At 42.9% G+C, this 27,099-nt stretch overlaps 1 protein-coding gene across 1 annotated transcript in view; it reads left to right on the top strand.

Annotated features, from left to right (window-relative positions):
• LOC139564020 (igLON family member 5-like) overlaps nt 1-27,099 on the top strand; it is a 153,689-nt gene that overhangs the window by 109,501 nt on the left and 17,089 nt on the right. Inside the window, exons 2-4 of the mRNA XM_071383173.1 lie at nt 15,027-15,105; nt 23,103-23,335; nt 25,275-25,394. Of these exons, the coding sequence (XP_071239274.1) occupies nt 15,027-15,105; nt 23,103-23,335; nt 25,275-25,394 (432 nt within the window). The remainder of the gene's footprint in view (nt 1-15,026; nt 15,106-23,102; nt 23,336-25,274; nt 25,395-27,099) is intronic.

A 27,099-nucleotide genomic window follows, 5' to 3' on the forward strand; every position in this document is an offset into this window, starting at 1 on the left:
AGAGGGGTGTTGTGTTGCGGGAGACACAGACGCCGGTATTTCCGCTTATGAATCCGGCGAAGAAAGTTATACTTTCTAACGTGCCACCATGTGTTAGAGATGAAGTGTTGGAGCGAGAGTTATCTCGCCATGGTCAAATCGTATCTACAATAAAGAAGGTTCTTTTTGGATGCAAATCTCCGTTGCTGAAACATGTCGTGTCTCATAGGAGACAAGTGCATAAGATTTTAAAAAAGGACGGAGATGAACTGAATTTAGCGTTCAGTTTTAAGATTGATGGATTTGATTATGTATTCTACGCTTCTACTGAATCAATGAAATGCTTTGGCTGTGGAAGAGAGGGGCATTTGGTGCGTAGTTGTCCCGAGAATGAGCGCGCTGAGCCCGGTAGTAGCTATAGTGCTGGTGCAACTAACGCACCACCGCGAAGGGATGAACATGCTAAGGGTGCAGGGGAAGGGAGAAGGTGGGCAGATGTGGTTGGAAAAGTAGGAGAGGAAGGCATTGTGGATACGGGGGCAATTGTGGTAGATCAGAACAAAGAGGGAGGGGAAACAGTCGGTGAGATTGCGACTGCCGTCGCTGAGGTGGTGCTGGAAAATGAAATTGGAGGTCAAGAGGAGATTGAAATAACGGAAAAGGAAGCAGATGTTTTCAAAATACCGAGGAGTAAAAGGAAGAATTTAAGGGGGGGTGAAGGGTCTAGTTCTAAGAGAAAGGTAGAGATTGATAAATCAGTTGAAGATGAACAAGTGGTAGAGATGGTGGAGTTTTCTTCTGGGGAGGATAGCGAGAGTGAGTCATCTGACGCGTCACAACAATATAGCGAGATAAATGGGGTGGAAGGGAGGTATGGGATTGAGAAGATACGTCAATTTCTGAAGTTGACAAAAGGGAAGAAATATATGCAGGATTACAATGTAACTGATTTTTTCCATGAAAGTGAATTGTTTATTGAATCAGCAAAGTTTCTGATGTCAAAAATTACAGGGGGAGGTTTGAAAAGCCCTGAAATTGCTAGACTCAAGAAAGTGGTCACGAGAGTGATAAGTGATATAAATTCGAAAGAAAATGAAAGAGTTCAGTTGCAGTTTTAACTCTGTAAAGAGATGTGGTGGCTGTATCTTCCTCTGTATATTTTTTTCATCCATGAGCAGTTTTAAGATTTCTTCTTTAAACGTAAATGGGGCAAGAGATGGTAAAAAAAGAGCCATGGTGTATGAGTTAATTAGGTGGAAAGGGAAGTGACATAAATTTTCTACAAGAAACGCATAGTAATTTGGAAAATGAAGTTATGTGGCAACAGGAGTGGGGGGGGACAGTGGTGTGTAGTCATAAAAACTCAAAAAGTGGGGGTGTGGCTATCTTGTTCTCAAAAGGGTTTTTGCCTTTGTCATATGAGGTTGAAGAGATAGTTGAGGGGAGGTTATTAAAAGTTAGAGCAAGGTATGAAAACATCACTATGTGTCTGATAAATGTATATGCCCCAGTGGTGACAGTTGAGAGGGTATGTTTTTTAGAGACATTATCAAATACCATTGAGAAATGTAACAAAGAAGATTATTTATTTATTGCTGGGGATTTTAACTGCACAGTCAGCGATTTAGATAGAAATCACCAAGAACCTCATATAGCCTCAAGAACTTTTGTAAAACGCCTCATTGTAACACGTGAACTGTGTGATATTTGGCGGAGTCAACATGGAGGAACAAGGCAGTACACCTGGGCGCATGTGAGAGAGAACATCATCTCTATGGCCAGGTTAGATAGGTTTTATTGTTTTGAGCATCAATCTCAGGTCTGTAAATCAAGTGTGATAACCCCAGTGGGATTTTCTGATCATTGTTTAATAACAGAGGTGGTGTTCATTAACAATGTAAAACCCAAAAGCGCATACTGGCATTTTAATATAACTTTATTGAGTGATGCTCACTTCAGGAAATGTTTCAGTTTTTTCTGGGAGAGGTGGAGGTCTCAAAAGACCAGTTTTGTATCCCTTCAACAGTGGCGGGATATAGGGAAAATCCAGATTCAACAATTCTGTAATCAATACACGAGGAATGTCACCAAGGATATCACCAGATCAATGAAAGCCCTAGAGTTTGAAATAGTGGAACTCATGACGTTGGTTGAGACCACAGGAGATCGAGGCCATACTCAGGCCCTCAAGAGGAGAAAAGCTGCATTGGCAGACCTGCTGGGTATCAGAGCACAGGGGGCATTGGTGAGAAGTAAGTTTCAGGGAATATCTGAAATGGATGCCTCATCCAAATTTTTCTTTGGTTTAGAGAAAAAGAATGGACAAAGAAAAATTATTCATTGTCTCAAATCAGCTGTTGGACAAGAGCTCACTAGCCCTAGTGAAATTAGAAAGAGGGCAGTAGAGTTCTATGCTGAGCTCTACAAGTGTGAGTACAAAGAGGATAAAACAGTGACACAGCAGTTCTTTGATGGGCTCCCAAAGGTGGCTGCAGAAGCTCAGGTTGAGCTTGAGCAACCATTGTCTTTGCAGGATTTATACAATGCATTAAAAGGCATGGGAAATGGAAGGGCACCAGGCATTGATGGGCTTCCCGTTGACTTTTTTAAGTCTTTTTGGGATATGTTGGGAGAGGATTGGCTAGCAGTAGTTAATGATAGTTTAACCGGAGGGTTACTACCAATAAGCTGCAGAAGGGCTGTCCTCACCCTACTGCCCAAAAAGGGTGACCCTAGAGAGGTGAAGAACTGGAGGCCGGTGGCTTTATTGTGCACTGATTATAAGATATTGTCAAAGGCTTTGTCCAACAGGCTGAGGGAGGTGATGGGGCAAATCATACATACGGACCAGTCCTACTGTGTTCCTGGCAGGCAGATAGGGGATAACATTTCTATGATTCGTGATTTTTTGGACGTCTCTAGGGCTATTGGGTTGGATGCTGGTCTAATTTCAATTGATCAGGAAAAGGCATTTGACCGAGTTGAACATCAACATTTATGGCACACGTTTGAGGCGTTTGGGTTCAGCTCTGGTTTTATTGCCATGATAAAGGTGATATATGGTGACATTGAAAGTGTATTGAAAGTTAACGGTGGTTTGAGTGCTCCTTTTAAAGTGTGTAGAGGTATTAGTCAGGGATGTTCTTTGTCAGGAATGTTATATGCCATTGCTATAGAGCCACTACTAAATAGCATTAGAAGTCGCATTGCAGGGGTGTACCTTTCAGAGGATATTCCTCCTATTCGTCTCTCAGCCTATGCTGATGATGTAGTTGTGTTAGTGAAAAATCAAGCGGAGGTGGATAGTTTGAGTCTAATGGTTGATCGTTTTAGGGGAATATCCTCTGCAAAGGTAAATTGGGAAAAGAGTTGTGCTTTACAGATTGGAGAATGGTCTGGAGGGATCATGGATTTGCCAGGGGGGCTAGAATGGTGTAAGGGAGGTTATAAGTATCTTGGAGTGTACCTAGGAGATGAGGGGACTATGGAAAAAAATTGGAGTGGGGTGGTTGAAATGGTGGAAGGAGATGGCGTTGGTTACTATCTCGTATGTCATATAGGGGGCGCACTATTATAGTTAACAATGTGATTGCCTCTGCACTGTGGCATCGGTTGTCAGTTTTAGAACCACCATCTGGCCTTCTGGCTAAGATACAGGCAATTATTGTGGATTTCTTTTGGGATAAATATCACTGGGTTCCACAAAGTGTTTTGTATTTGTCAAAAGAGGAGGGGGGACAAGGTCTTGTACATCTTGCTAGTAGGGCTGCTGCTTTCCGGTTTCAGTTTATTCAAAGGTTGCTTTATGGACCGGAAAATGTGGTGTGGAGAGGGGTGGCAGGTCTTGTATTACAGAGGGTTGGAGGATTAGGTTTAAAGAAGGCTTTATTTCTGGTTGATAGTAGCCAGATTTCTAGGGAGGGAGTACCTCCGTTTTACAGAGGCCTTCTCAGAGTGTGGAGCATAATGAAAGTGTCCAGACGAACTTCAGCGGAGTCAGTGCATTGGCTGTTGGAGGAACCTCTGGTGTATGGGGCAAGACTGGATTGTACAACTGCAGCTGTTCCACATTTCTCCAAGATTCTGGTGAAGGGCAAAATCATCACCTTAAAACAGTTAATGGCCATGGCTGGGCCCGCCTTAATGGATGGAAGACGGGTGGCTGAACATTTGGGGATGAGGTCGGAAAGGATTGTCGGACAAATGCTGGGGAGCTGCAGGAAGGCTCTGTCAGCGGAAGAGTGGGGTATGCTTAGTAACCACAAGAAGAAGGTACAAGATGAAGACGTCTCATTTCCAAGACTAGGGATTACACCAAATATCCCAGAGTCAGAAAGAAAGGCGTTATTGCTGGATTTGAGAGGGTTGGAGGAGGTGGGTTTGGATGAGGTGAATGGGAAGGACTTGTATAGGGGGTGTGTCAAGGTGTTGAATAAAGATAAATTGAAAAATAGAAAAGACACTCCATGGAGGGTAAAATTGGGCATTGATGACAAGGTAAAGCCAGAATGGAGAGCACTGTACAAGCCACCGTTACAAAAGGGTACTGGTGATATGCAATGGAGGGTTTTACATGGTATCATTGCAGTTAATGCTTTTGTATCTGTTATTAACTCAGATGTTAGAGATGGATGTCCTTTTTGTAATATAAGAGAAACCATTTTTCACTGTTTTATGGAGTGTGAGAGGATAAAACCTCTATTGGAAATGCTGGAATCTTTGTTTAAAGCTGTAGGGGAGTTTTTCAATAACACTGTTTTTATTTTGGGGTTTCGATATAGTAAGCAACAGAAAAGAAAATGTCAAATGTTAAATTTTATTTTGGGACAAGCTAAGATGTCAATTTTTCTGAGTAGGAAACATAAGATAGAAATGGGATATGGGCAGGATGTAAGATGTGTTTTTAAAGGATTAGTGAAAGCAAGAATAAAAGTAGATTTTGAGTTCTTCTCAGCTGTAAAAGATCTCATATTCTTTGACGAGAAGTGGACCTACGAAGGAGCGCTTTGTTTTGTAGAGGAGGGGAAATTATTTTTTGCTGATGAAATAAGTTGAATGTATATGTTATGTATTTATTTTTGTTTAGGAATTACATTTGTTGTTTCATTTCTGAAAAGGCAGTGTGTCATTATTTATGTTAACACTTGAGTATAAAATAAAGGTTTTATAAAAACTCAAACTCTCTCTCGCTCGCTCGCTCGCTCTCTCTCTCTCTCTCTCTCTCTCTCTCTCTCTCTCTCTCTCTCTCTCTCTCTCTCTCTCTCTCTCTCTCTCTCTCTCTCTCTCTCTCTCTCTCTCTCTCTCTCTCTCTCTCTCTCTCTACCAGTACTGCTGCATCTCTCGCTCTCTCTCGCTCTCTCAATTGGCTTTATTGGCATAGGAAACCTGTTTACATTGCCAAAGCAAGTGAAATAGATACTAAACAAAAGTGAAATAAACAATAAAAAAATAAACAGTAAACATTACACTCACAAAAGTAAAAAAAATAATAAAGACATTTAAAATGATGTCATGTGCAAATAGTTCAAATAAATAAACATAAATATGGGTTGTATTTACAATGGTTTGTTCTCACTGGTTGCCCTTTCCTTGTGGCAACAGGTCACAAATATTGCTGCTGTGATGGCGCACTGTGATATTTCACCCAATAGATATGAAAGTTCATCAAAATTGGGTTTGTTTTCAAATGCTTTGTGGGTCTGTGTAATCTGAGGAAAATATGTGTCTCTAATATGGTCATACATTTGGCAGGAGGTTAGGAAGTGCAGCTCAGTTTCCACCTCATTTTGTGGGCAGTGTGCACATAGCCTTTCTTCTCTTATTAAGAGCCAGGTCTGCCTACGGTGGCCTTTCTCAATAGCAAGGCTATGCTCACTGAGTCTGTACATAGTCAAAGCTTTCCTTAAAGTTTGGGTCAGTCACAGTGGTCAGGTATTCTGCCACTGTGTATTCTCTGTTTAGGGCCAAATATTTTTCTAGTTTGCTCTGTTTTTTTGTTGATTATTTTTGTCAAGTAATTATCTTTTTGTTTTCTCATGATTTGGTTGGGTCTAATTGTGTTGCTGTCCTTGGGCTCTGTGGGGTCTGTTTGTGAACAGAGCCCCAGGACCAGCTTGCTTAGGGGACTCTTCACCCGGTTCATCTCTCTATAGGTGATGGCTTTGTTATGGAAGGTTTGGGAATCGCTTCCTTTTAGGTGGTTGTAGAATTTAACGGTTATTTTCTGGATTTTGATAATTAGCGGGTATCAGCCTAAATCTGCTCTGCATGCATTATTTGGTGCTTTACGTTGTACACGGAGGATATTTTTGCAGAATTCTGCATGCAGGTAGCCTAGTGGTAAGAGCATTGGGCCAGTAACCGGAAGGTTGCTGGATAGAATCCCTGAGCTGACAAGATAAAAATCTGTCATTCTGCCCCTGAGAAGGCAGTTTACCCACTGTTCCCCGGGTGCTGAAGACGTGGATGTTGATTATGGCAGCCCCCCGCACCGCTCTGATTCAGAGGGGTTGGGTTAAATACGGAAGACACATTTAAGTTGAATGCATTCAGTTGTACTGTACAACTGACTAGGTATTCCCCTTTCAATTTGGTATTTGTACCATTTTGTGAATTCTTGGTTGGTGAGCGGACCCCAGGCCTCACAACCATAAAGGGCAATGGGCTTTGTAACTGATTCAATAATTTTTTACCAGATCCTAATTGGTATGTCGAATTTTATGTTCCTTTTGATGGCATAGAAGGCCCTTCTTGCTTTGTCTCTCAGATCATTCACAGCTTTGCGGAAGTTACCTGTGGCGCTGATGTTTAGTCCGAGGTATGTATAGTTTTTTATGTGCTCTAGGGCAATGGTGTCTAGATGGAATTTGTATTTGTGGTCCTGGCAACTGGACCTTTTTTGGAACACCATTATTTTTGTCTTACTGAGATTTACTGTCAGGGTCCAGGTCTGACAGAATCTATGCAGAAGATCTAGGTGCTGCTTCAGGCCCTCCTTGGTTGGGGACAGAAGCACCAGATCATCAGCAAAGAGTAGACATTTGACTTCAGATTGTAGTAGGGTGAGGCCGGGTGCTGCAGACTGTTGTAGTGCTCTCGCCAATTCGTTGATATACTGTATATGTTGAAGAGGGTGGGGCTTAAGCTGCATCCCGATCTCACCCCAAATGTTTTTGCCAAATTTAACCACACACTTGTTGTTTGAGTACATAGATTTTATGATGTTGTATGTTTTACCCCCAACACCTCTTTTCATCAATGCGTATAGCCAAACCTCATGCCAAATTGAGTCAAAAGCTTTTTTTGAAATCATCAAAGCATGAGAAGAGTTGTTTTGGTTGGTTTGTTTCTTTGTCAATTAGGGTGTGCAGGGTGAATACATGGTCTGTCGTATGGTAATTTGGTAAAAAGCCAATTTGACATTTGCTCAGTACGTTGTTTTCACTGAGAAAATGTACAAGTCTGCTGTTAATGATAATGCAGAGGATTTTCCCAAGGTGGCTGTTGATGCAAATCCCACAGTGGTTAATAGGGTCAAAATTGTCTCCACTTTTGTGGATTGGGGTGATCAGCCCTTGGTTCCAATTATTGGGGAAGATTCCAGAGCTAACAATGATGTTAAAAAGTTAAAGTATAGTCAATTGGAATTTGTGGTCTGTATATTTTATCATTTAATTTAGGATACCATCAACACCACAGGCCTTTATATTTGGAGGGTTTGTATTTTGTTCTGTAGTTTATTAAATGTAATTGGAGAATCCAGTGGGTTCTGGTAGTCTTTATTAGTTGATTCTACGATTTGTATTTGATTATATATATGTTTTTGCTGCTTGTTCTTTGTTATAAGGCCAAAAAGATTGGAGAAGTGGTTTATCCATGCATCTCAGTTTTGGATAGATAACTCTTGTTGTTGTTGTTTGATTAGTGTTTTCAAATTTTTCCAGAAGTGGTTAGATTTCTATGGATTCTTCAATTACATTGAGCTGATTTCTGATGTGCTGTTCCTGCTTTTTCCAAAGTTATTTCTGTATCATTTTAGTGATTCACCATACTGAAGGAGTAGGCTCAGGTTTTCTGGGTCTCTATGTTTTTGGTTAGATTGGTTTGATGAAACCTAAGAAAGAAATTGAGAAACCTTTTTTTTAATTGTTGTTAATTTTCTTAGGTTTTCTTCTTGAAATGTTTTAGATTTGATAGTGAAGCTGAGAGGTCAAATATACTGTTTAGGTTTTCTACTGCCAAGTTTATACCTTCACTATTACAGTGAAATGTTTTGTCCCGGGATTGAATTTGTTGTTACCTAATTGTGTTTTGGTAAATTTCCACACTACTTTCCTTCCATCTATGCATTTCTTAATATTATTCAGTTCCTTTGGCTTTGATGCCTCATGATTGCATATTGCTGTGTTCAAGTAGACTGTGATTTTGCTGTGATCTGATAGGGGTGTCAGTGGGCTGACTGTGAATGCTCTGAGAGACTCTGGGTTGCGATCAGTGATAAAGTAGTCTATGGTATTACTACCAAGAGATGAGCTAAAGGTGTACCTACCATACGAGTCCCTTCAAAGCCTACCATTGACTATGTACATACCCAGCATGCGACAGAGCAGCAGGGGTTGTGACCCGTTTCTGTTGGTTATGTTGTCTTAGTTGTGCCTACTCTCTCTCTCACTCTCCCTTGCTCACTCTCTCAATCTCTCTACCTGGACTGCTGCTTCTCTCTCTCTCCGTCTCTCTCCCTGTGTTATTAAAGCTGAAGTGTGGCGGGCATGTGCAGTCTAGCAGGTGTTTTCACGCTCTGTCGTCATCTGTCCTTCGTCCACCCCATCAACCCTTACACCCCCTTCTCGACTGTGTAGTTTTTTAATTGACAGGACCCTGACTCCGCACATCCAACTGTCCAGTGGTGAGACACCACAGACACTCGCACACGCCCCTTTAGCTCCTCGTCTTCGATGTGATGCCCTTCACCCCCCTACCAAGGTCAAAGCGGCAGCCTTTATGCACAGCGCACGCTCTAAGTGAGTGACAGAGGGGACAGGGGCTGTGATGGTGTGTATGCAAGAGTGAGTGTGTTTCTGTGCGTCAATAACTGACTCAGTTGCTGTGTGTTTCTGTTTGTACTTATACACATGGCTGTGGGTGAGTGTGACTGAGTAAGTGTGGGCTGTGTGTGTTGACCTGGTTAACACCGTGTGCAGTGAGGGAGGGTAAAGGCAGGGTGATACAGATTTTAGAATCAAGGTGACAATTGAGCTGTAAAAATGGGAATTGAGTGGGGAATAGGGAATAGCAGCCCTCTGGTGTGTAACCTTCGCCGTGTTGTTTTCAGGTTTCAGCTTATGCATACATCATTTGTGTGTGTGTGTGTGTGTGTGTGTGTGTGCGCGTGCGTGTGTGTGTGTCTACGTACGTCAGTCAGTGTGCTCCAGCATGTGTCCCACGTGCCTTTGAGCTGAGCCCTGGTACTGAATTAAATTAACCTAAATAAAACCTAGAAAAACAGTGCACTAAGAAAGAACAATTGAGGACGCACCGTAATATAGCCTACTGTGCAGTGTGGCACGTGCACAAAGCATAGTATAGGTTACAGTATATCCAAGGTTGTTTCATAGAAATAACCTTAAAGAGCGGCTTAACTCACCAATTGTGCATCTGATTTTCTGCTGGTCATTAAGAAAAACGAGATTGTCCCTCTTGAGTCACGGTACAAACAACATAGCCACTACCACTTCCTCAAAATAGTCTGAATTATTATAGGATAAATAAGGATATAGGATATAGGTGCTACATAATGTGCAGGTCTGTCTCACTGCCTGGACGTTCTGCTGCCACGATTGGCTGGAGCGCAATCAATGCAGCTGTTTATTCCGTGCATGACAATTCTCCCTAGGCGTTACAATCCCGTGTTAGTGGGCATGATTGTAAAAACAAACCCAACCCTCAAGTACGTTCTGATGACCTCACTTACACAAATCTCACAAAACTCTGTTTTGGAATATACTGACTTTATGACCAAAGTGATTCTACTTACACTTTTTTGTGTTTCTGACTAACATCGATGCCACATAGGCAGTTTTCAACCAGATACACTTTGCGTTCAGTTGCCCTTTAACAAACACCTACCGCTGGTGACATTTCCTAGGCCTTGGTTATACAGTACATTGGACACAATGACTAATGTCTCCCCTCCCCCATGCAGTGAGAGGTAGTGATGCTGATGCAGCCAGTGTGTTCTTCCTTCCTGGGTTTCTTGGCCAGCCTAGATATCACAGCAGCAAGCAGCAAGCAGCACGCTAATGTGATTATGGCTTTTAGCGGAGGATTTTCATGGACATTCTCCATCCCTCTCCATCCTTCAAGGCGCCATTAGTTCTCACTGTGGGATGGCCTGTCTTTGCTGGTGGCTGACACACTTAAAGCAAATGCGCACATACTGGACACACACACACACTATACAGGCGCACACACACAATAACTGTCTCGAAGGACCATGAAAAATGGTGGATCTTCAGACACACACACGCACTCATATTCAACTTAATAAAATGACTCTGTTTAGACTTTGTATTCATTTCAATACTTTGAAAAAATAAATATCTTAATTTACCATTGCCGTTGACTGTCATTTCCATCCATAATTAGGTTCACCTTCTTTTTTTTTGCTATTTGTTTATGAGACCGTGACACGAATTGGAATGCCTGCCCCTTTTCATTACGCTGTGCAATCAAGCCATGATTCCACCAAGAACCCGTGTTGAAATTAAAAGCGTGAGCAATTGGCCATCAGATGCTGCACTGCTTTCGACTGTCACGTTTCAGACCCCTCTCTGCCTGGAATTACACTTGCCAAGCTTAGCGCGTATTGTCTTAGCGCACCTCTTTGCATTAATCAGACAAACCTCTGGGTGCTTCTTAGCGCCTGACTGCACAGCGTTTCTTCTCATAAGTCTCTGTTTATTAAACCTTAGAGGCAAGGCGGTGGCGGCAGCAGCAGCATAGAGATATTATGGACACGTTAGGAAAGAGATAGAGGAGATTGGTTGAAGATCTAGGAAGCACTCAGACAGGGTTTTGTCTAGAAGGGATTCTGCTTTTGTCAAAATAGACTTTTCGTAGCAGGTTTAGGAGATCTTACGCAGCAGGTTAGGAGAATTAACGTTGCAGGTTAGGAGAATTAGGTTGAAGGTTAAGAAAAGGGTTAGGGTTAGCTAAAATGCAAAACCTCAAAAACTTTTGAGGTCAAATGTAGACATGACCCTCAGACAGTGAGGGTGTCATAATATGGGCACCGTAAGGGTGGACTTGATGCGCATGCTGACATTTGGCAGAGTTTGGAGGGACAGAGCTAGTGTCATGCAGAGTATAGACCTGCCTCAGTATATCACTGCTAAGATAGCACTGTATGGCTGCTGTTATCTTTGTTTGCAGAGTCCGTTGATGCAAATTTCCAAAATATATATAAGGAGGGGAAGCTTCAGCAGTACTGTAGCCTAGTCATTTTGAAAATATAAACGCTTTAGGGCTGGGTGTTATATAGAACTATATGATGCTTTAGCATGATATTCCAAATGGCTGTATCACAAGAATCCAATTATTATTTTATTTTTTATGAGCATTTATGTCCACTTGTTCTCATGTTGTCTTTTTGGTCTCATCTCCTTCGCTCCTTCTATGCTGTGTGCAATTTATCATTTACACACACACACAAAGCCCCTCCCTGTCACTCACAACAACAAAGATGAGAGATTAGTTCTTCCTGTCTGACAAGCAGTTTCAGCTGAGAAGGGTGCAATTGCGGCCAGAAGACAGGCAGTTCAGCTCATAAAGGTATACATACAGGAGCTACCGAATCCCATTTCTGGTGAGTTTGGACATTTACAAGCGAATGTGAATGAGAGACGTTGTGTAAATGAACAGTACTGGCTCTGGAGCAGTGTACACCCTGTGTCTGTGAGGAGTCTGGAGTCGCTAGGGCAACCTGCCTGCCTGCTCTGTTCGAGAAGATGGGGGAGGAGCAGACTGGCCGAGAACGGAGGAGAAAAAATGCAAGAAAATCTAAAAATAGCAGTGACAGTACAGATAACTCACCCAAAGGGCTTTGACTTCTCGAACACAGCAGAAAGCCAACACAATATGATGCCGTGTCACCTTATTAATTCAGCCACTTACTTAGATAACTAGCAAGTTAAACGTAGGGATCGTGTTAATGCAGAATTCTTTGTTTTTCATACAGCAAAAAAATATGAAATGCATCAGAAATATCTTGCTGCGTTTTGTAAACGCAGATCTAAAATGCTTCTCATTGGAGTTTCTTCTGGGCATCAGAACTCATTTTGTGCTTCAGTTGCCTTTCTCCACTTGGATGAGAATTCACGAACGGGCATTCTATCAGCAGACTGTCACGTTCCTGACCTGTTTTCCCTTGTTTTTGTGTTTATTTAGTATGGTCAGGGCGTGAGTTGGGTGGGTTGTCGATGTGTGATTTTTATGTTGGGATTTTGTGTGTTCGGCCTGGTATGATTCTCAATCAGAGGCAGCTGTCAATCGTTGTCCCTGATTGAGAATCATACTTAGGCAGCCGGGGTTTCACGTGTGTTTTGTGGGTGTTTGTTCTTGTGTCAGTGTTTCGCCACACGGGACTGTCATGGTAGTTATTTTGTTATTTTGTATCGCATATTGTTTTGTTATATTAAATCACTATGGAAACTAACCACTCTGCGTATTGGTCCGATCCTTCTCGCCTCTGTGTGACTATCGTTACACAGACAGTGTTCTGACTGACGTGTAGCTACTTTTCTCTGGTACTTTTATAGGTGTAGCTAGCCTACTTTTCTCCAGTAAAATGCAAGATTAACTTGAACAAAAACATGAGGAAATGTAGCTGGCTACATTCTTTCTATGATACACGTATGACTGCTATGCAGTTTTTGCAAAAAATACATGTATTTTAGCCTACTTGTGTGGCTGCCAGACATATAGCGTTGCACTTCTGTTGTCATCTAATGAAAATGAGGCTATTTTCTGCTTAAGGTGTTGCACTTATGTATTTTCTGTGAAAGAAAACTGTAGTTGCAAGTCCCTGATCACTCTATTGAAGCAAAAAAACACGGTTGACTTTCAATATAAAACGCGACCCCTGTCAATACACAGCTGGACACACCTGCTCCCTTCTCTTCTGGGGAACTATGGTACGCTTCATAATGTAAAATAATGTGACAGGTGAAATGAAGAACGCAATCTGTTTTTTCTTCTAAAGTATTGCACAAGTTGACTGCAGGACTGCAGGTTTACTTAAAAAGTAGTTACAAATATTCAAATACCGTCAATACCGTTATTGACGGTATTGAAAAACGATCCTGTGGCTATTTCCAAATAAATACCTGTGTATGCAGTATATACGGTATACCGCCCAAGTCTAATTCCTGCATCTGCAGGAACACCTCTTTATACTTCTATTGGTACATTGTTTTGCTAGGACTCCGGTACACAGCAGGCTGGATAGGTAGCTAGCTAGCTAACGATAGCTAGGACACCGGTAGACAGTGTCCTTCGCCTCCACCTGCCAGGCACTGCTTTCCCACAGTTCTGTTAACGACGGCGAGGGCAGGTCTTCGGCAATTGGGAGCGAAGGACACTGTACACAACAGGCGGGAGGTGGGGGCGACACTGGTAGCTAGCTAGCTTAGACATCGGTAGACCACTCTTGACCCACATTTTAATCACATAGACAATCAGGGGAAATCCAGAATATCAAAAGTGTCACACAAGCATGAAGATGGCGTGCTCGATTGCAGGAACCAACGGGATGCTCGAGGCGTTCCACATGCAGGAATGCCCCGAATTGCAGGCACCAATCACACACTATTATTTCAACTCTGTATTTGCATTTGAGGGTTGGTCTAACAGAATCGGTCATATGGACACCAAAACACATTGAGTCATTATTTTACTGTAATAGAGGGGAAATTAACTATTCTATTGATGCCCTTTTTAGGTAGAGAAGGCACTACTAAAACAGGAGTATCAATGAACATTGATTCTGGAAAATGAATGCTCAGTTTGTCACACGTGGCATTGCGGTACTATGTCCCACTAGTAACATTGTAGCCAAAGACTGTTACACTAGCTGTCTAGTCTGTGTTTTATAATTGTGCTAAAATCATCAAACACTATTATATAAGGAATTGGAAACTCGTTCCCATTCTGAGAAATAAGGTAGGCCACTCGATTTCAACACCTGAACAAAGTGGACGGGCTAGCATGCTGTCCAAATAGTTGGAGACAGACAGAAGGGGGTGTTCATAACCATTCCACTCTTCCACCTTGTCATCTAGCAAAGAGATCCAAGTTGGCTAAACTTGAAGTATAAAGATTAGCTGGCTACTCACTAGCACGTGGGCTTGTGCTTGAGTGATTGATTATGAGACCCGTGTTCATTTTCTATAAAGTTAGTCAGTATTTGTGAATGTGTATTAACCATGGTTCTGGTTAGAATTGTAACAAAAAGGGCATTTTCATAGACAGACGATGCCCAACACATATCAACCCCAGTTTTCCATTTAGTTTCATTCCTGTGGTAGTGTGTGTTTGCATGCGTCTGTGTGACTTCTTGGTGCGTGTGCGTGTCTATTTGAAGGCAGGGTGAGCCTCACTGTACGCATCCCTCCTGTTGCCGTTTGTGTCCCTTCATTTCACGCTCTGACGTCCCTGCGTGAATCCTCCTCTTCCCCTGGCTCATTATCAACACTGTTCAATGAGACACACACACATGGGGTGGGGGGGGGGGGGGGAACGAATCATTATTCAAATAATACAGGGGGTCAGTGCGTACGCTACAACACCTTTGTTTGTATATTTATGACAAATAACTAAGTAAACCACTAAACACATCCAGCCTGACCTGGATCAATGAGGTACTCAGCACCGCGGCGGCTGAGATGCCAACCAGGGGATTTGGGGATTGAGAATGTGAATGGACCGTCTGTTGTTGTTATAACGGCATTATGCTCACCCTCCTCCCTCTCTTCTCTCATTTTCCTTGGCAGGACCAAGTGTGCACGGAGCCGAATTCGGCCACCTGCCCGACAACATTACAGTGCTGGAAGGCGAGAGCATCATTCTGAGGTAACTCTTTGATCCTACACCTGCACCTACTAATTACATGTTGAAATTGTTTTTTTTTTCACCTGTCATCATGCTGACTTAATTGCCAATTCAATGTCATAAAAACCCCATGAGGTATACCCCAACTAGGTTGAAAAATGTCCCTCAGCAAAACTGCCATTTTGTCAATATCCTGGACTTTGAGGCCTTCATAAAAGCCTACTGTCTATCAACATTTGAACTCTTTAACCCGCTGTCAGGTGTCATTCCAAATCTGGTCACCATCGCTGTCATCTCATATTGCCTAGCCCTAGAACCATAGACCGCCACAGGCTCCTGTAGTTGATATACGATGCCCTTTCATACTTACAGGCTCATCTATTCATTGCATGAGCGATTAAAGGTAATATCACTGGCATAGATGAGGCCTATTCACTGGAGGCCGTGTGATCTACCTCACAGAGATTATTTTTTTTACCCTGGCCACATCAATTAAACATAAGCACTCAGGCTTATCCTCTCCTGGCCTGGTCCCCAGCTGAAGCTTCTAAGGACATCTAGTGGTGAAGGACAGTACTGTAGTCATAATGTCACAAAACATTTCTAGTTCAGAAACTGTGAAAATTACATTCCAAACTCAAAATAATATTTATATTCATACATACGTATAGACTGAGTGTACAAAACATTAGGCACCTCTGCTCTTTCCATGACAGACTGACCAGGTGAATCCAGGTGAAAGCTATGATCCTATCTGCTTCAATCAGTGTAGATGAAGGGGAGGAGACAGGTCAAATAAGGATTTTTATGCCTTGGGACAATTGAGACATGGTTTGTTTATGTGTGCCATTCAGAGGGTGAATGGGCAACAGAAAATATTGAAATGCCTTTGAACGGGGTATGGTAGTAGGTGCCAGGCGTACCGATTTGAGTGTGTAAAGAACTGCAACGCTGCTGGGTTTCCTGTGTGTATAAAGAATGGTCCGCCACATTGTTTACATCAAAAGTTAGGTAGCAGTAGTAACTACCACTATCAGCCCCTCACTCCCCCTCACCAATGTCTCTCCTAGCTCTTCATCTGCTTCCTCCAAAACACAACTATATTTTACCCAGGTGTATTGCCCTCGTAGTTTCAATTAAGAAACATACTCTATTTGTTATGAACCGCTACCTTGTGCTAGGTAACAACCTTACATTACGAGACCTGGCTAGTGGTTTGTTTACGAATGCTAGTGCTGACTCTTTATGGTGATATTATTGAATTGCATATACTAATTGCAACAGGATGATCAAAATGTCATTTGAAATGAATTCAAAATTGACCTTAAAATATTCCTTTCTGCACTCACTCACGATAGTGATATTTGCGACCTGACCAAATTCACATAGAAATTAGAGTTATAGATCTGTCATTGTCTTTGAAAGCCAGTCTAAGAAGCGGTATATCTGGTATATGTGCGCTATTTCTATGCTTGCTGTTCTTATGTTTAGTCGTTTTTGCACCTTTTGCTTTTGGTTTTGTACACTAACTTCAAAAAGCTGAAAATACAATATTTTGGGCTATTTAAAATATATTTCACAGCAGTTTAGATGGTACAATGATTCTCTACACTGCTTGTTTTGTCTTATAAACTGAAATTAGGCGAACTACTAGAATCTTAGCAACCAGAAAACAAGCCATTTCTGCATATTGCAACTTTAAGGCCTACCTTCATTACAAGGGTAGGGCTTGCACTAATCCATTTCATGACGCATGTACAGTAGCTGTAAAAGTCAAATCTGGTATCCATCAACATGGTTAGCCTCATTAATTGTCTAATGAAAAAGACGGTAACACTTCGTAAGGGGTCCTTATTACAGTGTAATTACATATGTAATTACACTGTAACATGTATTCTAAATAATTGTAATAATTCAAAGTTACACTGTACCTGGTGTAACAATGAATGCTTGTTACCATGCTTGTTTCTAATTTCAAAGTTTATCATCCGACTCACCATATTTCAGCCGGCACAAACCACATGATAAGTGTTAGTGAATTGATAACCGACCACCTCAGTGACCCAACTCTGCAATAAAGGGCACCGGAATTTGATGCCCAGTCCCAATAGCAAAAACGGATTAAAAAACGGTTCACATAAAAAAAGAGCTTGCAGATCAAGCTAACTTTTGAGTCAGTGTTGTAGTACTCGAGACAGTCTTGAGACCACATTTTGAGTGTCTCGATCTTGTCTCATTGTCGGATTGTCGGATGTCAGTCTGAGCGCTCTGGAGCAGGTTTTCATCAAAGATCTCTCTGTACTTTGCTCTATTCATCTTTCCCTCGTTCTTGACTCCCAGTCCCTGCTGCTGAAAAACATCCCCATAGCATGATGCTGCCACCACCATGCTTCACCGTAGGGATGGTGCCAGGTTTCCTCCAGACGTGACACTTTGCATTCAGGCCAAAGAGTTCAATCTTGGTTTCATCAGACCAGAGAATCTTGTTTCTCATGGTCTGAGAATCCTTTAGGTGCCTTTTGGCAAACTCCAAGCGGGCTGTCATGTGCCTTTGTGTGAGGAGTGGCTTCCATCTGGCCACTCTACCACAAATACCTGATTGGTAGAGATGGTGCAGAGATGGTTGTCCTTCTGGAAGGTTCTGCCATCTCCACAGCGCAACTCTGGAGCTCTGTCAGAGTGACAACCAGGTTCTTGGCCACCTCCCTGACCAAGGCCCTTCTCCCCTTATTGCTCAGTTTGGTCAGGCGGTCAGCTCTAGGTTCGAAACTTTTTCCATTTAAGAATGATGGAGGCCACTGTGTTCTTGGGGATCTTGAATGCTGCAGAAATGTTTTGGTACCCTTCCCCAGATCTGTGCCTCGACACAATCCTGTCTCGGAGCTCTACGGACAATTCCTTCAACTTCATGGCTTGGTTTTTGCTCTGACATGCACTGTCGACAGTGGCACCTTATACAGACTGGTGTGTGCCTTTCCAAATCATGTCCAATTAATGGAATTTACCACAGGTAGACTCCAATCAAGTTGTAGAAACATCTCAATGATGATCTATGGAAACAAGATGCACCTGAGCTCAATTTCGAGTCTCATAGCAAAAGGTCTGAATACTTATGTAAATAAGGTATTTATGTTTTTTGGAATTTTGAATAAATGTGCAAAAATTCAAAAAAAACTGCTTTCACTTTGTCATTATGGGGTATTGTGTGTAGATTGAGGAGGATTTTTTTTAAATTCATTTGAGAATAAGGTTGTAACGTAACAAAATGTGAAAAAAGGGAAGGGGCCTGAATACTTTCTGAATGCACTGTATTATCGACATGTTTTCACAGTGGCGAACCTATTGGACCTAGGCCTTCAGTGTGTGACAGGGTAATGATGCTGAAAAGGCAGCAACAGTAATACCAGCGCACTCATGTAGGAGAGTACACTTTTTGTAAAACACAGAGGGCCAGTGGTGTAGTGGAGGCTATATGCAAGTATACGCCTTATACCCACTTTCTTTTCAGTATATTCACTTCTTAATCCCCACTGATGCGTATCAAATTAGTGTAGTGGAGGTATACGATTTATCAATTATGTAGTACAATAGTGAAATGATGCACAAAGTAGCCTGCACAATCGCTTTTGTCCAGGTGGGAAAGGGCAGTGTGGAGTGCAATAGAGATAGCGTCATCTGTAGATCTGTATGCAAATTGGAGTGGGTCTAAGGTTTCTGGGATAATGGTGTTGATGTCAGCCTTTCAAAGCACTTCATGGCTGCATACGTGAGTGCTATGGGTCAGTAGACATTTAGTCAGGTTAGCTTAGTGTTCTTGGGCACAGGGACTATGGTGTTCTGCTTAAAATATGTTGGTATTACATACTCGGACAGGGAGAGATTGAAAATGTCAGTGAAGACACTTGCCAGTTGGTCAGCGCATGCTCGCAGTACACATTCTGGTAATCCGTCTGGCCCTGCAGCCTTGTGAATGTTGACCTGTTTAAAGGTCTTACTCACATCGGCTGTGCAGAACATGATCACACAGTCTTCCGGAACAGCTGGTGCTCTCATGCATGTTTCAGTGTTATTTGCCTCGAAGCGAGCATAGAAATAGTTTAGCTTTTCTGATAGGCTTGTGTCACTGGGCAGCTCTCAGCTGGGCTTACCTTTGTAGTTTGTAATGGTTTACAAGCCCTGCCACATCCGACGAGCATTAGAGTTGGTGTAGTATGATTCGATCTTAGTCCTGTATTGATGCTTTGCCTGTTTGATGATTCGTCGGAGGGCATAGCGGGATTTCTTATAAGCTTCCGGGTTAGAGTCCCTCTCCTTGAAAGCGGCAGCTCTAGCCTTTAGCTCAGTGCGGATGTAACCTGTAAATCCATGGCTTCTGGTTGGGGTATGTACGTACTGTCACTGTGGGGACGATGTCATCGATACACTTATTGATGAAGCCAATGACTGATGTGGTGTACTCCTCAATGCCATCGGAGGAATCCCGGAACATATTCCAGTCTGTGCTAGCAAAACAGTCCTGTAGCTTAGCATCTGTTTCATCTGACCACTTTTTTATTAACCGAGCCACTGGTTCTTCCTGCTTTAATTTGATTTGTAAACAGGAATCAGGAAGATAGAATTATGGTCAGATTTTCCTAATGGAGGGTGAGGGAGAGCTTTGTACGTGTCTCTGTGTGTTGAGTAAAGGTGGTCTAGAGGTTTTTTTCCCTTTGGTTGCATATTTAACATGCTGATAGAAATTTGGTAAAACAGATTTAAGTTTCCCTGCATTAAAGTCCCCGGCCACTAGGAGCACCGCCTCTGGATGAGCATTTTCCTGTTTGCTTATGGCCATATACAGCTCATTGAATGCGGTCTTAGTGCCAGCATCGGTCTATGGTGGTATGTAGACAGCTATTAAAAATACAGATGAAAATTCTCTAGTTAGATAGTGTGGTCTACCGTTTATCATGAGATACTCTACCTCAGGCAAGCAAAACCTTGAGACTTCCGTTGTTTACAAATTAACATAGTCCGCCCCCTCTTGTCTTACCAGACGCCGCTGTCCTATCCTGCATAGCTAACATGCAATCATTGGAAAATAAAATCGATGACCTACGAGGAAGATTAAACTACCAACGGGACATTAATACAATCATGTTGATAATGTCATCGTTCATCCACGACTCGGTGAAGCATAAGCTATTACAGTTTTTAATGTCCCGTTGGTAGTTTAATCTTCGTCGTAGGTCGTCGATTTTATTTTCCAATGATTGCATGTTAGCTAGGAGAACGGAAGGCAATGGGGGTTTATTCAATCGCCTAAGAATCCTCAGAATGCAGCCCGACCTCTGTCCTCTTTTTCTCCGTCTTCTCTTCATGCAAATTACAGGGATTTGGGCCTTCAAACGCTTCATTAATGACGTATTCATTCTATTACAGAGCACAGCTTCATCAATTCCACTCCTTTATCAATACAAGCAGTGAACCTTTGAAATTCCCCCTCACCTTTGATGCGAATGAAATACGTTTTCTTTACATTTTGATTAAGAGGGAGGGGATGGTTTTAGCACGGATGTATACAAGAAGCCGACAGACAGGAATTCCCTGTTATGAGGAGACAGCTTCCACCCTACACCCCTAAAAAAAGAGCCTCCCCGTTAGCCAATACAGTCGCATACGCAGGATTTGTAGTACACAGAGTGACTATAACAAGCAAGCCGACTATCTGGATGAGCGTTTCAGACAGCGGGGTTACCTAGAGGAATGGCTGCAAGACGCAAGGGAACGTTATAAAAATATGACCCAGGATTACAGCCTCACCCCCAACCTCCCCGCCCTCCTGACCAACGCGTTCAATGCTTCCTTCAATACTCCCCACTTGGTAAACAGTTTGACCACATCATTAAAAAACCCTGGCACATCTTGAGCACTGATCCACAACTGGAAAAGAGGTTAAAGAATCCCCGTGGGTCATCTTCAGAGGCGCCCCCAACATCACTCACATGGTGGTGAGGTCTGATCTTCCACCAGTGCCACTTGATACCTTTCTAGACAATGTGCCGGACGGTAACTTTAGATGTGGCGGATGTACCCAGTGTAACTTTACGAACAAATGCACGATGTTCAATCACCCTATTACGGGCAAGGCCATTAAGATACAAAAAATGTGATATACCTGATCAAGTGTATTTGTTGTCTATGCTATGTAGGAAAAACAAAACGAGCTCTGAAAACAAGGATAGCAGAACACAGGAAAAATATCAGGACCCTTGACCAGAGAAACCTTTCGCATTTCATGGAGGCTCGTCACAACATTAGCTCTTTGAGACACATTGGCATCGAACATGTTAAAACTTCTGGGGGGGGGATACTGAGAGGAGAATTGTATTAGATTCACCATGTATGTACCATGTCTCCTAGAGGTCTGAACCAAGAGTTTACATTCATATTTCTTTGATGTACAAGACATTGATTTGTCTTGTCATCCAGGTTACCCACTTGGTCATTTTGTAAATATATATTATTTTCTGGAACTACTACATGTGCCCATCTCATTGTTATTAAATGATTAGAGATACACAACTTGTTTTTGCACCCGCCATGTGTCATGTCCGCAATGGTCACGTGAGGTGAAATGTGTATATTTTGGGATGTGAAACGCAGTTTGTTTGACCTGACCAAGATCCGTTTCGGATCAAAACGTTGTCAATAAATCAGGCCTTCTGTTTCTATAACTTAATAAACAACTTACCCATGTGTTACACATCATCTTGGAGCCGCCACCTCTTGCTGCTAATTTTACTTTCCACGAAGGCAATTTTTTATTGTTTATTTTACCTTTATTTAACTAGGCAATTCAGTTAAGACCAAATTCTTATTTTCAATGACTGCCTAGGAATAGTAACCGCCTTGTTCAGGGGCAGAACAACAGCTCGGGGATTCGATCTTGCAACCTTTTGGTTACTAGTCCAACGCTCTAACCACTAGGCTTTTTTGGGAAATCTGTTAACTTTATTTTTAAAAGATAGATTTGTCCTCGGTCGTAATTTTGACCTTGAGAAAACAACTACACTAAGTTAGCTAGTTTATCTAGCTAGCCTTTTACAGCCGCGATGGAACAGCTGTTGTTTTCAAACGCATCGGAAGTTCTTTGGAGTTCCAGGGTTCACTTCTGCTCCTCCTCAAAAATGTCTATGCTAGCATCTTTGTTCATACATGAGCACATACAAACTCACCTCAATATATGTACAGTATGTTCCGTAGTTGCCATGGCGCCGTGTGGTCACCTAGGCAGAGAGCTCTGTAAATATTGTACTTTTGTACTTTTTTGTTGTTGCATTTTTTTTTTGGGGGGGGGGGGGGGTTGACTGCTGTGGGGGTTGATCACTTACTGTACATCTTGTAGTCTTGAGTCTCAGAGTTGCAGAATTGGGATGAAAAGTAATATTTTTGTCATATAGTTAGCTAGCTAGCTAACTGGCTGTTTGGATTCAAATAATGCAGCCCCGGCTTTATTGCTTCATCTGTCGGGAAGAATTACAACTAGTACTGGATGCTGTGGCCAGATATGGCAGAAGAGGGACTGTTCTTAACCACTGCCAAGGTGTGGTGGCTTTTCGTGCACTTTTCAGCAGCCGTAGCATCACCCAGGCAATGGAGGACCAGTAGTTACGGAGGAGCAGGTCCTATGGAGGAAAAGCAGATGCGGTGCACTGAGAAAGCGCTCCGGGCCTGTTTGTCAGACTGTCTTTGTTTCTCTCTGTCTGTTCTATTGATGCCCCCTCCCTCCGCTGAAGCTACACTGCCTTTCCAATCCAAACTGCCTCAACTCCCAGCCTTTCATCCCAAGCCAAATAGAGACATTCAATATCCATCTCTACCATCTACATTTATATGTGTTGTTTCTTTGTTTTGATTTTTATGCGCTTTGAGATTATTTTCTGTAATGAAAAGCGCTATTCAAGTGAAATAAATGATTATTAATAAATTATCTGGGTCTTGTCTTATCCCCTGTTTTCTCCCCCTCCATCTCAAAGGTGTAAAATCGACGAGGAGGTGACCCACAAGGCGTGGTTGAACCGCTCAAACATCCTGTTTGCGGGGACAGACAAGTGGTCGCTGGACAGACGGGTGTCGCTGGTCAACAGTAACACTAGTGACTTCTCCATCCAGATAGAGAGAGTGGAGGTGGCTGACGAGGGGCTGTACACCTGCAGCTTCCAGGCCAGCAACAAGCCCCGCATAGCCCATGTCTTCCTCATCGTCCAAGGTGAGTCCCTGGGGACATCTAGGTGGGGGGAAAGATGGGGTAGAATAAAATATTTGCATGTTTTAAATCTCAAGCCCAAATCATCCCAAAGTGTCTGACATTGGTTGCCTACATTAATGAATTTGTCAAAGGATATTTAAAACATGCTAATTTGGGGGATATGGACTTGGTTTCTGGACAAGCCAGGGAAAAACAAAAAAAGCATGGCTTTATCTTTCTCTTTGTCCATTGACTGTTTACAGGGTAAGTAAACAAATATTTAGGTGTATTAGCCCTTTAATTGCTATATTTTAATGTGTTTACAGTACATATTGTACTTGTTCTGTAATGGGCACGTACCACTTTATTTACGGGATTATTTATTCACCTCCAGGTTTTAGTCCAGCAATTGTAAACACAACTTTACTTTTACTTTACAAAAAAAATGTAAAGTGGCCCAAGGCCTTTGTTAGTGTTGTGCAGTGGATGGAGCCTTGGACTGAGCAAAGAAAGCAGCCAACCGAGGCCTTAGCAACTGAGCCTCGAGCCCAATACATTAGCACTGATGCAAGTTTACCTCAGAACTGAGAGGGGTGGGTAGATCCTGGGGTAAGTGGGTAAGACGATATGGGCGGCTATACAGGAGGCTGTCCAACTGCCTGACTGAATAATTGACAGTGCAGGACCAGATCTGGGCCTATCGTCAAGGCAACGGTGGAGTGAGTGAGAGTTAGACTGATCCTGAGTGACGTGATTTATTGGCGCCCGGCTGCTCGGCTGATGGATTGCAGACCTTTTCTCCCTGCATGTGTCAATTGTTATGTATATTGTACCTTGTGTACTAGCATATCGCAGTAATACAAGACCGGCGGTATAAAAATGAAAAATATTATATCAACTGGTCAACACACACACACCATGCTGCTGCAGAGATGGAGAGAGAGAGAGCAAGCTGGGCACGTTTCAGCAGTCGTGTGTGTGTGTGTGTGTGTGTGTGTGTGTGTGTGTGTGTGTGTGTGTGTGTGTGTGTGTGTGTGTGTGTGTGTGTGTGTGTGTGTGTGTGTGTGTGTGTGTGTGTGTCTGTGTCTGTCTGTCTGTCTGTCTGTCTGTCTGTCTGTCTGTCTGTCTGTCTGTCTGTCTGTGCGCGTGTGAATACAGTACTTGCATGCGTGTGTGTCTGTATATAGGCAGGGTGCAGGCAGGATTACCCAGAAGGCTAAGCCAGCCACTCTCCAACAGACTGTTCACACAGTGCAAGCGCCAAGGAGAAGCATTTATCCGCAGGGCAAATGGGCACACAGATGACCATGTTTCCCTAGTTTCCAAGTCGCCTCCAATTTCAGTCTTAACCGCGATATCACACAAAATAATTACACCCCAGAGTCACTGCATCAAACAGTGACGGCCATGGTGGGGTAGCGATGGCTCCAATCTTTGCTTTATCGCAAGAGAATTTTCGCCTGGCCAGAGAGTTAAAAATGGCATCCTGTAGTTAGATGCTTCGCAGAAAAACAGCCTCATGGCCAAGCTCATTAAGAGCAACGATAATGGGCCATTTAAATTCAAGGACCATCTAGTTATCTTTCTAACTATATGCATAGTGCCTGCTCTGGAATGGCAATTTAGAGCAAAACAGCATTTGATGGTGGTCATGCTGTGAAAAGAAAAAAACAAAGCAACTACCAAAGAGAGAAACTTCTAGACCTTGAGTGAAGATTTCCATCCCTATATTCAACACCAAAGTGAAGAACATTCTATAGCTTTGTCTTGTTATAATAGAGAATCAGTGTTTGTCATTGGTAGTATTGTTATTTTGGTAACCCCTTACTTTTATGCTTGTCATTTCAGTTGTATACCTTGTTTATACCTTGCAAACAGTGAGGGGAGGGCAGCTTAGGTCTAGTTCCTCTTTTTTGGCAAGTCATGACTGTCAATAAAACCCAACTCTTTCGTCTTGCAGTGCCAGCCAGAATCGTCAACATCTCCCAAGACGTGTCAGTGAACGAGGGGGGCAATGTATACCTCTTCTGTCTGGCGGTGGGACGACCTGAACCCACTGTCACCTGGAAGGAGAACAAATGTAAGACGCCCGTCCCTGTCTCCTGTCGTAGTACCCAGTCCTCATGTCTCCTCTCCCAGTTGCCCGTCCCTTTCCCAGTCTCTGTGTCGTGTTCTTTGTCCGCTGTCGTAGTCTATACTAACTAGTCCCTGTTCCCAGTCCCTTGTTTCTGTCACCTGCCTGTCCCCTGTTTTCTGTCATAGTCCCCTACCCTCTGTCCTAGTCCCTAGAGTGTCCCATGTCCACTGTCACCTGCCCTTGTTACCATTTCCATCACACCCAAGCTGTGGCTGCTAGTTTCCTCTCATACACACCACACACCCACACACACACACCCACACACACACATCACATCACACATAATTATCCACAAATAATGCATGCCAGCCACAATCATCAGCATCTGTCACCATCCTCACTGTCACCGCCTTCACCATGTCAACAATGCTAATAATGATGTTTGTCATTAGAACACTATTTATACATTGGTTTCGAGGGTGGTCGTGATAAAACGTCTAATAAGCTAAGTCATATCCATTTAGATTTGTTCGTGAAATGATTCCTATCCTATTACCATGTCTGCCACCATCGATGGTAAGATTTTAAATGATTTATTTCATGTTGATGCATCTCATAGAATGTGTTGAGCATGTTGAAGTTACCCTGCTAGGCGCTAGATAGGTTTAGCACAATGTTACAATGTGTTACAGTGACCTACTGGGGGTGCAACAGCTTGGAAGTAGCTGGAAGTCCTGCTCAATTTCCTCTCTATGCCCTGATAACACACACACACACACACACCCTTAATGTACATTACAGCCACTTGCTGTGCTTGTCTGCAGACGTACAGCAGTTCTTCCTTGTCATCACTATACTCCCCCACCCTCGTTCCCTCACACACACCCCTTCAGTTTGCAGTGTGAGATAGGGCGGCATTGTTATTCTGTGGGAGTCACTGCAGCGAAGCCATGGGCTGCTGGGGGAGTGGTGGTGGGGAGGAGAGAGGGAGGGGAAAGAGAAGCCTAGAGAAACAGTGAGAATCTGCGAACCATCTGTCCCTCTATTCAGACACTGTAGTGGGTGGGAGACAAAGTGGTAGAGGGGTATCCCGCCTGGGTGTAGGGAGTCGGGACACACACCTTCAAGACAATCCACCATGCACCTGTCACTCTATTCAGACACTGCATTGGTGGATAGATTACAGTGGGACCCCTACGTAGGTGTAGAGACACAACTTGAAGACAATCCTCTGCACCTGGCATGGTGGCACCGTGGTGTCATCTTTCCCCTGGTCACCAGGGCCCTTATTCATAAGTGCTGGCAACAGAAATAGTTTTAAAACGTTTTGCAACAGCAAACAACAGGTAGTCCCTCCCTGTGTCAGTCTATTTCCTTCCAATGGATGCCTAATGAATACAACCCAGACGTGTACACACTGCACCTAGTACTGCTCCTGCCCACTTTATCTCTCACTGATACCATCTCCATCTCCCATTCACACTCTTTCACAGACATCACCTAAACCCCCATTAAATCTGAGACTTCAAGCTCTTATCATTGGACATCTCATCCATTAGATAAGATGCACACACACACTCACATACATTAACACAGACAAATAACCTCACTCACACACTCCTCACTTAATCGCCAAACAGCACGCCACATCGATGCTCTCTGGCCCACCCACTCCATCGCATCAGACTCCATTCACTATGGTCTCAGT

This window comes from Salvelinus alpinus, chromosome 35 (assembly GCF_045679555.1).
Source record: "Salvelinus alpinus chromosome 35, SLU_Salpinus.1, whole genome shotgun sequence".
NCBI classification, from domain to species: Eukaryota; Metazoa; Chordata; class Actinopteri; order Salmoniformes; family Salmonidae; genus Salvelinus; species Salvelinus alpinus.